Source organism: Orcinus orca, chromosome 5 (genome assembly GCF_937001465.1).
Source record: "Orcinus orca chromosome 5, mOrcOrc1.1, whole genome shotgun sequence".
NCBI classification, from domain to species: Eukaryota; Metazoa; Chordata; class Mammalia; order Artiodactyla; family Delphinidae; genus Orcinus; species Orcinus orca.
Window position 1 is genome coordinate 25,918,047 of NC_064563.1, and position 15,794 is coordinate 25,933,840.

The following is a 15,794-nucleotide window of genomic DNA, read 5'->3' on the forward strand; positions in this document are numbered from 1 at the left end:
CAATAAAAAGCTACAAAGTGGGAGGAAATATTTGCAAACTATATATCCAACAAAGGACTATTATCTAGAATATATAAAGAACTCTCAAAATTTAACAAACATCTAACAATTCAATTGGAAAATGAGATAAAGACACAAAGAGCCATTTCACCCAAGCAGGTAGATAGATCATAAATGAGCACATTAAAAAATGTACAATACCATTAGGAAAATGGAAATTATAACCCCAATAAGCTATCAAAATGGCTAAAATTTAAAATAATGACAACACTAAAGGCTGGTAAAGGCAGAGAAACTGGATGACTTATCTATTGCTGCTGGGAATGTAAAATGCTAGAGCCATTCTGGAAAAGTTTGGTAGTAATTTCTTTTAAAAACATGCTATAGGGGCTTCCCTGGTGGCGCAGTGGTTGAGAGTCTGCCTGCCGATGCAGGGGACACGGGTTCATGCCCCGGTCTGGGAAGATCCCACATGCCGCGGAGCGGCTGGGCCCGTGAGCCATGGCCACTGAGCCTGTGCGTCCGGAATCTGTGCTCCGCAATGGGAGAGGCCGCAACAGTGAGAGGCCCACGTACCACAAAAAAAAAATAATAATAAATAAATAAAATAAAATAAAAAAATAAAAACACGTTATATAAAAAAATAAATTAAATTAAATTAAAAAAGAAATATAATGTTGGACACGTGAAATGTTATAATATATACAATGTTATACATATAAATTTAAATAATGTTACTTCAATAAAATTTTTAATTAAAATCAATTAATTTAAAAAAACATGCAAATACCATATAACTCAGTGATTGCACTCCTGGGCATTTATCTCAGAGAGCTGAAAACTTACATTCATTCACACAGCAGTCTTATTTGTAATAGCTAAAAACTGGAAACTACCCAGGTGTCCTTTAACAGATGACGGTTAAACAAACTGTGGAATATCCATACCATGGAAATACTACTCAACAATAAAAAGGAACAAACTATCAATACATTTGGCAACCTGGATGAGTATCCAAAAATTATGCTGGGTGAAAAAAAGCCAATTACAAAAGGCTACATATTTCATGATTCCATTTATATAACATTCCTGAATCAGCAAAATTATAGAAATGGATGATTGATTACTGGCTGCCAGATGTTAAGGAGTTTGTGGGAGAGAAGTAGGTGTGAGTATAAAGGACAACATGAGGGATCTTTATGGTGTTGGGAATGTACTGAATCTTGACTATATCAGCGTCAAAATCCTGGGTGTGATGTTGTACTAGACAGTTTTGCACGATGAGACATCACCGCTGGGGAGAAAATGGGGAAAGGGCACACAGTAAGTCCCTATTATTTCTTACAACTGCATGTGAGTCTACAGTTATCTCAAAATTAAAAGTTTAATTTTAAAATATAATTGTGTTTGTCAGTAAATTGTAAAGATAAATTCAATGAAATGAGAATGACACTCGTGCAGATGTTTCTTTTCCTTCTTTGGTTTTTCTCCATCAGGTTTGCGAGGAGCGATAGCTTTTGCCTTAGCTATTCGGAACACAGAATCTCAGCCCAAGCAAATGATGTTTACCACCACTCTGCTCCTCGTGTTCTTCACAGTCTGGGTATTCGGAGGAGGAACAACCCCCATGCTGACTTGGCTTCAGATCAGGTGAGTGACACTGCTTAACAAAGGAAATCATTATGAGGCATGGCTGCACTGTTTCTGATGTTGCTGACTGGTCAAGAGTACAATGGCATGTCTGTACACTAACTTTCCCTGGGGTCAAGTTGACCTTCATTCACAAGGTGAAACAGTATGACCTATCACCAACAGAACTGACTTTTCCAAGAGTTCTAGAAATCTCAGGATGATGTTTATAGTCTACAGTCCCTAGAAATGAATTTCTTTATGAATTTTTCCATTCAATCATATTTACTGAGTATAACGTGATAATCTATGGAGTTCACAAAAATGAGTGAGACATGAGTCTTGTCCTCAAGATACTTATGATACAGTAGAATTTATAGAGAAAAATCTATAATACCAAGAAGAAAATGAATTTGCTTTGTTTTTAATTTGTCACAGCACTTAGGATAGAATTAGAGACACAGGAAATGCTTAAATGTATTTGATTATTCAACCATATGTTTGGCCAGAGGGATGCTATAGACACAGATTAGACAATTTCTTAAAGGAAAATCGGGTCAAGACTTCAGTTAGGGGCCATCCAGTAAGCCGTGCTTGGAAGATGATTGCTATTAACCCAAAGTATGCAGGTAGTAGAAGATTTGATGAAAAATGAATAGCTTGTACCAATTGTGAAAAAGTAAAATGTTGTTGTCTTTGTTTCTTTGATCTGGGTCCTCATTTTCACATCCCAGAATGTAACAGTGCTTTCGTAAGTCACGTTTTACTTTCCAAAGCCATACATCTTGATGATCATGCAGCCCCTCCCTGGTCCCCACCCATTCTCTGTGAGGCAAATCCATACCCACCATCTCTGACAAGAAAAGATCCATCTGACTGGGAGGGGATTTCCAAGAAGATTTTTTTCAGGCAAGGACTCTGTTATTCCAGCACCAATGTAGTGCTTGGCACATAGTAGAATGGAATAAATAATTGCTCCATGAAAAATTGAATGAATATAACCACGCATGTAAATTCCTTTTGTTAAGGCTTTACTGACAAATATCTATGCATCTGACAAATAGAAGCAGAAGCAGGACTCATGAGTTTAGGGTAAGAAAGCTTATGTCTAAACTGGGCCAAGTGGTTACGCATTAAATGCAATTCAAGGAAAAAAGGACCTCTTCAAGTATTGTGACTATTGCTAAAACATAAAAGGGCTTTGACCAAAGGTTGAAATGGGGAATGTTTTGAAATACTTGTTGAACTATTTTCTAGGCATATAAATGTGACCTTCAATTTCTTTCACGGTGGTAGCTGCTTATAGGCTCCTCTGGATGAGCACGAATATTTTATTAAACGCTATGGTGTTGAGTCTCCTGTAAACTGATAGTAAGATAATGGTGTGTTCGGGTTTCGGGAAAATAAATTCAGTAGGTGGATCCATGCGTGGAAAAATTAGGACTTGGAAAGCAGAAGTTAGAGGATACCAATCCTCACAAGATAAATGTATTGAATGCTCTATCAGGTAAATTCGAATATTCAGAACGTAAAGTGGTGCTTTATTTCAGAACATAAAGTGGCAACATTTTCTTAAAGTAATTCAAATATAACTTATTTTCTACTATTGTCTTTCTTTACTCTGAAGGATTTGTCCCAAATCAATACACGTTTTACCCTAAAATGTTTACCTAACTCTACTGTAGTGTTTTCCAAAGGTATCCACTGACCTCAGATAGATGTTATATCTCATGCAGTCTCTTGATATCCAGATCAGTAGGGACAGGGTAATAGAAAATGGGGCCTTAGGCAGATTAGAATGTTTATCAGGTTATAGGACAGGGACTAATAAAGAAGGATAGTAATGTCAACTATAACGTCCACAGGTGAGGGGCCTGGAGGTCATCTTAGGCCAGTGCTATTATGGCCTGCTGGGAGGCACAGCATGGAGTTCCCAGGTCATGGAGATGCCCCAGTGCGAATTGGCTCCAAATGGCCCAACTGATTCAATGCCAGACTTGTCCACCAGCCAGGAGGGGAGAAGAGTAAAAGCAGGACTGTGATATATTTAAGGAAATGAGCTGACAGGGCTCTGGTCCAGCAGGCCAGGTGGAAATCCCAGCTGGGAGCTAGAGTGTTAATCTGAAATCAGGGCATAAACCCAGTCAGAGAGACAGAGACCCAGTCATGAGGAAATCAGAGGGGATAACTGAGCTTTATAGGTATGTGTGTATCTAGGAAGTCAACCCAGGTAGACAGGATACAGGGCAGCAAGACCAAGTTAAGACAAAAGGCTCTCAAACTTTAATGAACATCAGAACCAACTGGAGGGCTCATTAAACGCCCACATTGCTGGGCCCCTGCCCCAGAGTTTCTGATCAAGTAGGTCTGGTTCAGGGCCTAAGTATTTGCATTTTAACCACACTCCAGGCAATGCCGATGCTGCTTGCTCTAGGACCACATTTTGAGAACCACTGGTTTAGACTTATAACCCCACATAGAGATGGGGCTAATATTAAATACTGTCAGATCTGGCTGGGGTTGCCCAGGGCCCCACACCTGAGCCTCAAGTTTAAAAATTTTAGCACCTATGCTGGAGGGAAGCAGGGGCTAACTTGAAGAGAAAAATTCATTGTGCATTGATCAACGAGAAGGAAATAGAGCACAATAGAATAAACATAAAAGAATAGGATCATAAGTTAGTATGTGTTCAAACACACACAAAAGCACGACATAAATTTGGTTTGACCATGTTATAGTGATACCAGCATATGCTCCACTTCCACTGTGGTTTTTAATGCTATCAAAGAAATCCTTCATTTCATTATCACTTTTAAATGATAGTTGTCCATAATTTTTTTTTTTGCGGTACGCGGGCCTCTCACTGTTGTGGCCTCTCCTATTGCGGCGCACAGGCTCCGGATGCGCAGGCTCAGCGGCCATGGCTCACGGGCCCAGCCGCTCCGTGGCATGTGGGATCTTCCCGGACCGGGGCACAAACCCATGTCCCCTGCATCGGCAGGCAGACTCCCAACCACTGAGCCACCAGGGAAGCCCCTTTTTTTGATTGTTTTAAATTTGTACATTTTTTTTTCCTCTTAAGTTATTAGGTATGTACTTGAGTTTATTTATTTATTTTTTAATCCCTATAAAATTTGCCATTCAGCTGAAAACTACCACAGTAAGATGCAGATTAAACGTTTTATGTAAGGTAGAAATTGATAATATTAATATGAATTACACTTTGATAGAAAAACTTTAAAACAGCAATGACTTCGTGCTTAAAGAGACTCAGCATGGTCTTAACATATGAAACAAATTCTCCATTGGTTAAGTTTTATCCTAAGCACATTCAAATTTCTTGTCCTAAAGCTGTTGTTTTTTTAATAATAACAAATATTTTTAATGCAGCATTTGAAATAAATCGCGAACCTTTGTTTCTTAAAATTCTAGAGAAAAAGAAAAGACTCCCCCAGTATTATTTTGGAGGTTTTCATGTAAAAGAAAGCAGAATGGTTTCTCGATTAGAATCCAGATCTCCTCCCTTCTGTGAATTACATTAATACTGGTGGTGAGGAAAACCCAGCTCCCAGTCTCCGAGGACTAGCTCTGCTGTTAGCCAAGAAACAAGAGATCAAAGGTGTCAGGCTTTGCCCTACAGAGGCCGGTAAACAGTATTGTCCACCAAATAATTACACATGCCTACAAATACACCTCAGGAACCAGTGAGGCAGAGCTCTCCGGCAGTGGTAAGTAATCTGGGACGGTAACCCCATCCTTAGTTTAGGGTAGGGTGTCACATGGAGTTAACAGAACTCATGAGAATGGAGCCCATACCACAGTGCAAACCTTTCCTGGCTTCTCCCAGATAGGAATGCTGGACCCATCTCTTCGAAATACCTCAACCACAGTGCAGAAAGCCTTGCACACAAGAGCAATTCAGAACTTGTATTCCAGACAATATGAGAAAGAGCCCCCCAGCAAGATGACTTCTACAGTTTCCAGATTTTTGCTTCGAACATCTCAAAGAGTAACAACTAGCTTTTATTGACTATTTACTCTGTGCCAGATAGTTAGAAAATAAAGTGCCAGGCATAAGACCTCCCTGTGACTCAGCCTCTAATCTATAAAACGGGGACGATAGCAGTAGCTACCTCCTAGGGTGGGTGAGGCCTTGCAAAGTGGCCCAGGGTCACCCCACTGTCCGGCTACAGAGTCAGACTACAAGGCCAGGCAGCCTGAGCCCAGGGCCTGCACTCCCAACTGGTTCATTCTTCTGCTGCCCCAAATAAATGAGCTAATTCCTGAAGCCTGCAAACTACCTTGATTAACAAATTCTCTGGGGAAAAAGAGATGTACTTTTATAAGCAAGACAGGCCAGATAAAAACAAACACAGGAAATCTTCATCCCTCACGAGTGATGGGGTTGACCTGCTAGTGCCGCACAGAAGTTTCTTGCTGCAGATTTTTTTCCTTGACCTAGAAAAGTTAAAGGTAAACAAGGCCAGCCCTGATCTCAGGTAGCCAAGCAGGGACGTTTGCCTTCCTCAATTATAGGAATTTGGAATTAGAAGAATTTGTTATCCTCAGGCTCATTTCCCAACCCCATTTGGGATCCCAAGTCAGCCTGCTGTCAGCCCCTTCCTCAGATCAAACAAAAAATCACACATACTGCCCTGTGTCCATTGCAGAGTGAATAACTTTTAACTAGTGCAACGTCTCCACTACCATTATTTTAGTTAAATATTTAAAATTTATTTTGGGTTTATGGCCCATCCTATTTTATGTCATCCTAGAATGATTCCTTTATCATATATACCCACTGGCTACAAAGTTTATAACAGCCACCATGGGAATGCAAACAGTGGTAAGGAGAGAACTGTCTTTAGTAATATTTTTTAATCTTAACAGTAGAGTTAAATACACCTGCTTACATACAGACTTCCTTTATTGCTGAGGTGAGGCAATGTCAATTTTATATAATGGAAGAATACATATAATCAAGTTCCCTTCATATCCAACTGTGTTCTGCCTGGTTTTCTTTCTAGCATCCAAAGTCTCATGCATGCTTAACAATTTACTTCACTGGTGTATTAACATAGTAGATCAGTGCACACATTCTGGAGGCAGACGGTATGGGGCCCAACCATGCCTCCCTCTCTTACTAGCTGTGGGACCTTGAGCAAGAAATTCAACCTCTCTATGCTTCAGTTTTCTTATTTGTAAACTTGGAACAATAATAATACCTACCTCTTTAGATTTTTATATGGATTAAGTATTGCATGTATAAATTTAGGGCACAGAGTAAGCGCTCAATAAATGTTGCTGTAACACTACCAAAAAGACCACCTATGAGCCTTTTCTTATCCAAACACTCTTCTTCTGCCTATGGAATATATATACACACACACATACATACACATAAAGTGTTATTAATTAATTGTATTTATGAAAGCATGGTTTACATGGGGAATAGAAAGAAATAGCCTCTGAGGAGCTTAGTTCATTTTTTGTAATGATTAGATTAATCAGTTTTACAGGCAGCTCCTATTTCTGCATTCAAAATGATAAACCTCTTAAGGAAAAATGCTCACAAAAAGCGTTATATTCATCCAACAGCTCAGAAAGATTCTTTCTAGAACATGCTTTATTTCCTTCTGAACATGATAATCTTTGCTTAGGATCTCTTCAGATATTTCATTTGCACCGCTTCATCAATGTGTATCAACTCATTATTTTGCATTGACTGTGTACCAATTTGTACATTTTGTCTCAATTTTTATTCATTGGCAGGTCCGAGAAATACCCTTTGTCAAGAAACATGGAAAACCAGTTTACTCATTTGAATGTAAACTTGTACTTAATATCCCCTACCTCTGACCCCCATTTAAAATTATGTTCTACTTTCCATAGGCTCTTCTAAAAAATGTTTCACAACTCCAAATATTTATTGCTTAAATCCATCTAGTTTGACATATTTTATTAAAGATATTGTATAACTGTAGTAACCTATTGTTAACCTAAATATATCCTAGGTTTTTAACAAGCAGGGATTAGCAGCTCCTAAATTTGCCTCCAATGCCATCTGGGTTCTTTAATATGCTTTCTTTCTATGTACTGAATCTTGCCGGTTTCAGAGATAATAGTCTTTATGTTCATAACTGCCAGCTATCCTCCACTAGGCGTGTTCTTATTTATCTTCTCCAACATGCTCTTGAGAACATCGATGTTAATAAGCTTCACCCATTTATTAAGTTTACCAAACAGTGAACATTCTGCTCTATCAAAGAGAATTTATTAGCTTGCTACCATAAAGTATGATCAAATATAGGTGCCTTACTTTAAGTAATAGATGTATCTTTACTTTGGGTAATAGGTGAAGTCTGAAAAAAAAATATTTTAAATGCAATAGATGGAACTTGTGATCCAAAAGACTATGGAGGGGTTCCAGTTCTGGTCAAGATGGTGTAAGCACACTTACTCCCCTCTGTCTCTTCCAACGAATGCAACTAAAATCCCTGGCCAGAATGAATGTAGCAGTCATCTAAGGACTCTTAAAAGAAAGTGGTAGCAGATAGATTGGGGAAGGAAACCAGAATTCAGAGTACTATTAAAACAGTGATGAATTTCCCATTTTGTTTTCCTCTCTGGAATCTCTTGACCTGAACTCAAAGGCAGTTTAAAAGCCAGAACTGCACAACAAGGAAGAACTGCAAAAGAAATTATCTGTTTTGGACATAAGGAACAGGACAGAGGACTGTTGTGGGGCAAAAGAGTCGGGGAAATCCCCTCTTTTGTTTGTTGTTATCATTTACTCCATTCTCATCCCAATACCAGGCAAACCTGAGGCAGCAGTGGTAATGATGGCAGCAACAGTTGGGTGGACCCCAAATTCCCAACCAGAGGAACTGAGGTCCAGAGGCCTTGGGAAGAAGTCCCACTGCATTTTTTTCTCTCTTAATCTTATCATTGCTTGAGCTTGGAAACAGGCCCAATATTATGGAAAAATCATGAGAAACATGTAGCAGTGTAGGGAAACGGAAGCCCAGGGCTTTGGGAAGCCAGAAAACGTGGAAGACATTGTGGAGTAGAGGGAGCACAAGAAAGTGATCCGATAAAATTGTGTATAAACTTTTGCGCTCGCCTCCAAGCTATGTAAGCATGTATCTGAGCCTAAACAGCACACCAAAGTGTGAGACATGAGCTACAAGATAGAGCATCACTCAGGTCCCAGACTATATACTGGATGGCACAGGACATATACTGGATGCAGGACATGTGTGGATCATAGATCAAAATGTAAAATATAAAACTTCTAAAAGGAAACATAAGAGAATAATCTTCATGACCGTAAATTAGGCAAAGGAGTCTTAAATATTGTACCAAAAGCATCATGTACAAAAGAAAAAAATGATAAACTGGACTTCATCAAAATGAATATTTTTCGATTTGCAAAAGACACTGTTAAGAGAATGAAAATACAAGCTACATACTCACACTTAAAGAGAATGCATTGCTGGTGGGAATGCAAAATGGTATGGCCAATCTGTAAATCACTTTAGCAGTTTCTTATAAAGTTAAACATACAATTATTATAGGACTCAACATTCCCTCTTCTAGACATTTAGCCTAGAGAGCAAAATGGGGATAAAAGGATCTGTCTCTGAAGATTAAATGTGTGAACATTAAATAAGAAAATACATGTTAAAGTCCATTAAGCAGAACTAAGCACTCATTAGTAACCTTATTTTACTCACAGCTTTTATTAGAAATGTCAGATAAATTTTAATAGTATTTTCAGCATATATTGAGATAATCACATAGTTTTTTCCTCTACGTTATTGATGTGATGAAATATATTGATAGATATCCTGGTATTGATTTTTTCCTACAGTTCTGCTATCTATAACAATAACTGAGGTTAGTCTATACTTTTCTTTTTCTTTTGAGGGGTAGAGGGGGCTGTCTTAATTGGGTTTAAATAGTGTTAAGGATGTACTACATTCATAGCATGAGCTAAAGACTTTTCTATTTTTTCATGGCCTGAAATAGCATAGCATAGAAATGATCAGATTTTTAAAGGCTAGTTAGAAGTCAGCTGTAAAACCATCTGGTTCCTGGAGTTCTTTTAATGGTGGGTTTTTAATCACCCTTCTAGTGTCTCCTATGGTAATTGGTGTATTCAAATGTAAAATTGTCATTTCTTTAAACTCAAAAATGGTCAAGTATTGTCAATTTCATATAGTTCAACTAAAAAGGATATCCATATACAATTTACCTAGTTTTATCCACTGTTAATAATATGCCTGTTTTGCTTTCTTGCCTTTATATATAAATATATATCACATATATACATATATATATATATCACATATATTAAATGTGTTTTTATTTATTCTTTTCTTTTTCACTGAATCATTTCAATGTAAAAACAGACACACACTTCTTATCTAAATACTAAAGGATACAACTTTGAAAAACAAGGACATTCTATTAGGTAACCAAAATACCATTACTGTGTCTAAAAATATTAAAAACAATTAATAATTTTATCAGTACATACACAAATTTCCCCAGTTATTGCAAAAAAAATTATGTATAGATGTTTCTTAATTCATGATCAAATCAAGATTATGTATTATATTTGGCCAATGTTGGGTTTTTTTTTAGTCTCTTTAAACCAGTTTCTCTCGTTTTCTTCCCCATGACATTGATTTTTAGAAGAAACCAGGTCAGTTGTTTTGCACACTATTCCACATTCTGGACTTGTTTGTTTCCTCCCAGCATCCATTAATATGTTCTTCTCTCTGCTATATTTCCTGTAAACTAGAAATTAGGTCAAGGCTCGAAATTCAGGTTGAACCTTTTAGACAAGTATATTCATTGGCAAATGCACAAGTCTTTCTTACTCGTTAGGGGTATGTTTCAAGTACAACTGTTGGACTGTACTATTCCACACGGTACCTGGTAGCCCCATGTCTTTTGACCATGTGGATGTGGCTAGTCCGAACTGAGACTTACCCTGCTGTGTAGTGAACTGTGTCCTCTCAAAATTCACATATTGAAGCCCTAATCCCCAGTGTGAGTATACTTGGAGACAGGGCTTTTAGGAGGTAATGAAGGTTAAATGATATCATGAGGGTAGGGTCCTAGCTGACAGGGCTGGTGGACTTGTAAGAAGAGAGATCGAGATCAATCGCTGTCTCTCTGCATACATGCTCCATGGAATGCAATGAGGACACAGGGAGAAGGTGGCTGTCTGCAAACCAGGACGAATGCCCTCAGTAGAACTTAGCCATTCTGGGACCTTGATCGTAGACTTCTAGCCTCTAGAACTGTGACGAAATTAAATGTCTGTTGTTTAAGCCAAAAAGAAAAGAATATTCATTGGTAATGCTCTATGCTTAATAATGTGTATTTCAAAAAAAAAAAATTAATAATGCGTATTTCATATCAACAGGCACGTAAGGTCAAGTTGTCCCACTCTCGGTGATGCTAAGTTTGTTCATATGGTTACAGCGCTAACCCCCATTGTAAAAGTATAGTTTTACCTTTGGAATTAGTTTTTAACCTATGGGGCAATACTTGAGCACTGTGTGAATCTCCTGTCTCCAATCTCTCTGTAAGCCACTGTTTTTAGCATCCATTGATGATCCTTTTCTGATTCAGTGATTACATTTGAGATGATTCAGTTCTGACTTCCTTTGATAGGTAATTTTTTGACAATTTCTTAGTTTACCAAATGATCACAGTTTTGATCACCTTTTTAAAAATTTATTCCTAATTTATCAAATTATGAGAATGTTATCAGTAATAATTCTACTTTTAAAATGTAAGATTTTCGGGACTTCCCTGGTGGTCCAGTGGTTAAGACTTTGCCTTCCAATGCAGGGGGTGTGGGTTCGATCCCTGGTCAGGGAGCTAGGATCCCGCATGCCTCGCAGCCAAAAAACCAAAACATAAAACAGAAGCAATATTGTAACAAATTCAATAAAGACTTTAAAAAAATGGTCCACATCAAAAAAAATTTTTTAAATAACAAAATATAAGTTTTCTTTGTGATCAAGTACATGACTGATTTGGGTGTATATTCCATGGACATGAAAAGAAGTATATTTGCTATTTTTAAGAAAAAAGTTATGCACATATGTATTGAGTTTCTTGGTTATGTTACTCAAATTCCCTATATCCTTATCTATATTTTTACTAGATGTCAGATTCTGAAAGAGGTACATTAAATTTCCCACTATATTTTTTTTTTGTAGTCAAGGTTTTGCATTCTAATTTTATACAGTCTTTCACATATTTCTGATGTGTTGTGTGTAGTACACCATTTTATGATAGGGAATCTTCAAATTGTCTGGTATGTCTTTCTCATCCCAGAAATGAAACTTAAAATGGTTGTATCCTTCTTATATGTTCATGCCCCTCTTCTATCCTCTAGTTCTCATAATGTGGAATCTTAAAAAGTAATACAGCAAAGTCATTTTCATTAGCACTAGACAGTGGGGACTCCCTATTTCCTCCATTTCATTCTAGCTATAAGTAAGCAGTGAGCTAGTAGATTTCAGTGTTTTGATCAACATCATTTCATTCCCTGAAGTCCTTAACTTCTCTTCAGAAAATAAAGTCTTATTTTTTTTAATCTATTATAATCTTTTACCTGCTAGTATGCACTTTAAACCTTATGGTTTAAAATGTGTAAAATCCAAAGAATTACAATAAAGCTCCCATTTAGCATCTACCCTGGAGATCAATTGCAAGCCAAAATATGGGATTTTAACTGGAGTTTTTAAAAATAAGTGTTGAATTCTATCACACAGAGTCACTTGGAAGAAATTGCTTAAGACAGGGAATTGCCCATTAGAGGCAAAATATGCTTTCATGCAGATTTCACTGTATTCGGTACAAGGAATGTTTGGAAGAGTCTTAGCTGTTCTTTTCTTTTCTTTTTCTTCTTTTTCTTAATGGGCAGAGTGTTCTATGCTTCCCAGTGCTAGATCTGTAGTGCAGAGTATAACTGGCCAGTTATGAAGCAACACTCATGTTTGGAGATGGGGGTGAAAAGCATCTCAACAGTTGACTTCTCAGTGGCACTGGCTGCTTATTTCTTATTTTCTGCAGGATTCAAAACGTACCTCAAAGGTCACTGCATGTCCCCCTGAGCCTCTTTGTCGCTCTTTCTCCTTGGGCACAGCACCCACACATGAGTCCCCACCAAGCAAATGATCATCTTTGTTTGGAAAGTTCCAGCTAAAATGCTGGGAATGGGTTTGGTTCAGTCCATTCTGGGGCCACCACAGCCTGGGTTTCCTCACTTGCCCCTCTGCGTGGCCCTCCTGGGGCTCTGCCAGGGAGTGCAGCTGCCTGCCTGCAGCCTCTGTCCATGTGGGTTGCAGTTTATTCTGGTCTAGCCAGCAAAATAATCCCACCCTTCTCTTTTTTTTAAATTTTACTGTCGCCATGGATCTACTCATTTTTATACAGCACTCTTAGCATTTCAAAGGGCTTCTCAGAGAAAGGGAAGAAAATACAAATGTTTGAAACAGTAATCTTAATTCTATTTTTCATGAGCCATTACCAGGCATTTAAGCAGGTGTTTAATTTTTATGAATATAAACTAATATATGCTTATTATATAAAATTAGAAAACTAAAAAATTATTTTAAAAAATGAAATTCATCTGAAGTCCTTCTATACAGAGATAATTACTAACAGTAGTACATTTTTCTATTGACTTTTTAATGGAAATCAATTTTTTTTAAACAAAACTCAGATCTGTTCTTTTTTTTACTTAAAATATAGCATGATAACTTTCCAATTTTATTAGCTATCCTTTGAAATTATGTTTTCAAGGACTGAATAACAAAATCATATGAATATGCCAAAATTATTTGTCTACATCGGCATTAGATTAGACTAGATTTATTTTAAACTGTTATAAATGATGTAATTATTTCATACATACTTGCATAAAACTTTTAGTATCTCTGATTTGTTTTAGAATAAAAATGAAATTAAGGAGTCAAGGGTAGAATATTTTCTACAGCTCAAAATATATTTTGCCAAATTGTTTCTAGTAAGGTCAGGTTAATTTAAACACGAACAATGTAATCTATTCTCTCCTTGGTGACTTTCCAACCTGTTTCTTATAGTCCAGGATTACTGCATGTTTTGAGGATGCCTAACAGTTTTCTAAAATTTTATCCTGATTCCAGAAGCTCATTTCTTCTAGGTCTTCAGGAAGATGTTCCTTTTTCTTCGTTCTATAAAACATCTTGGTAAGCTCTGTGTGATTTTTCTTGTCTCCAGTAGTATTTGAATATGGAGAAAGATTTCCAGACCTGGTATTTGCCAACAGACAGGTATGTGGATTGCCCCAGGCTCCCCTAAACAGCCATCTGGTTGTTCATCACATTATTTTCTGGGAGCCATAGCAAGCAAGTCAATTTGCAACATCTGTAACCTAGGCTCTAGGATCAAGCAAATATTCCTCTTTGAAGCTATGCCCTATGTGTAGAATTTTCTGTCATCCTCACTTCTCAGTCTTGAGGCCCTCTGAACCAATGCTGCACACTCTGCTCCTGTCATCTCCCCACCTGCACCCTTGGCTACCACTTTACTTATGGGACATTTATACCCCTGGAATGCAATGTGCCATTGCAAATGCTGACCTCTGTCCCCCATCCTTTCCTTCACTCATTCACAGTCATTCAGCAAATATCTATTGAGCTTCTATTCTGTGCCAACCACCAGATAAAGCATAGAATACAAGAAACCACAGTCCCTGCCTTTGTGAGGGTGACACAACACCCCCAACTGCCACCTTGTATCCCACCCTATGACTTTCTTCTCTAGGTGGTTTGGTTGATACAAGTTCTCTAGGTTGGGGCAGATAGTGGGGCGAAGAACATAGTGTGTTTCACCTGTCTTGCAGACAGGCAAGGATGCTGTATTCCATGAAGTGGGGTAGGGGTAGGGATAGGCCACTGGTTGCTCTTCTCAAAATAGCTTATGATTATTATTTTTTTCAACATCTTTATTGGAATATAATTGCTTTATAATGTTGTGTTAGTTTCTGCTGTGTAACAAAGTGAATCAGCTATATGTATACATAGATGCCTATATCCCTTCCCTCTTGTGTCTCCCTCCCACCCTCCCTATCCCACCCCTCTCAGTGGTCACAAAGCACCGAGCTGATCTCCCTGTGCTATGCGGCTACTTCCCACTAGCTATCTATTTTATATTTGGTAGTGTATACATATCCATGCCACTGTCTCACTTTGTCCCAGCTTACCCTTCCCCCTCCCTGTGTCTTCAAGTCCATTCTCTGCATCTGAATCTTTATTCCTGTCCTGCCCCCAGGTTCATCAGAACCATATATATATTCTTTAGATTCCATATATGCGTGTTAGCATACGGTATTTGTCTTTCTCTTTCTGACTTACTTCACTCTGTATGACAGACTCTATGTCCATCCACCTCACTACAATTAACTCAATTTCATTTCTTTTTATGGCTGAGTAATATTCCATTGTATATATGTACCACATCTTCTTTATCCATTCATCCGATGATGGACACTTAGATTGCTTCCATTTCCTGGGTATTGTAAATAGAGCTGCAATGAACATTTTGGTACATGGCTCTTTTTGAATTATGGTTTTCTCAGGGTATATGCCCAGTAGTGGGATTGCTGGGTCATATGGTAGTTATATTTGTAGTTTTTTAAGGAACTTCCATACTGTTCTCCATAGTGGCTGTACCAATTCACATTCTGACCAGCAGTGCAAGAGTGTTCCCTTTTCTCCACACCCTCTCCAGCATTTATTGTTTGTAGATTTTTTGATGATGGCCATTTTGACTGGTGTGAGGTGATACCTCATTGTAGTTTTGATTTGCATTTCTCTGATGATTAGTGATGTTGAGCATCCTTTCATGTGTTTGTTGGCAACCTGTATATCTTCTTTGGAGAAAAGTCTATTTAGGTCTTCTACTCATTTTTGGATTGGGTTGATTATTTTTTTGATATTGAGCCACATGAGCTGCTTGTATATTTTGGAGATTAATCCTTTGTCTGTTGATTCATTTGCGAATATTTTCTCCTATTCTGAGAGTTGTCTTTTTGTCTTGTTTATGGTTTCCTTTGCTGTGCAAAAGCTGTGAAGTTTCATTAGGTCCCAGTT

General features: G+C 37.9%; 1 protein-coding gene across 10 annotated transcripts in view; it reads left to right on the forward strand.

The window, feature by feature from the left end:
* The window catches only part of SLC9A9 (solute carrier family 9 member A9), a 656,685-nt gene that overhangs the window by 463,967 nt on the left and 176,924 nt on the right, over positions 1-15,794 (forward strand). For all 10 annotated transcript variants that reach the window (XR_007477387.1, XR_007477389.1, XR_007477388.1 and 7 more), the window contains one exon: positions 1,497-1,650. Coding sequence is in view for 7 of the 10 variants with exons in the window: in XM_049709812.1 (XP_049565769.1) it covers positions 1,497-1,650 (154 nt within the window). In the remaining 3 variants the exon portion in view is untranslated. The remainder of the gene's footprint in view (positions 1-1,496; positions 1,651-15,794) is intronic.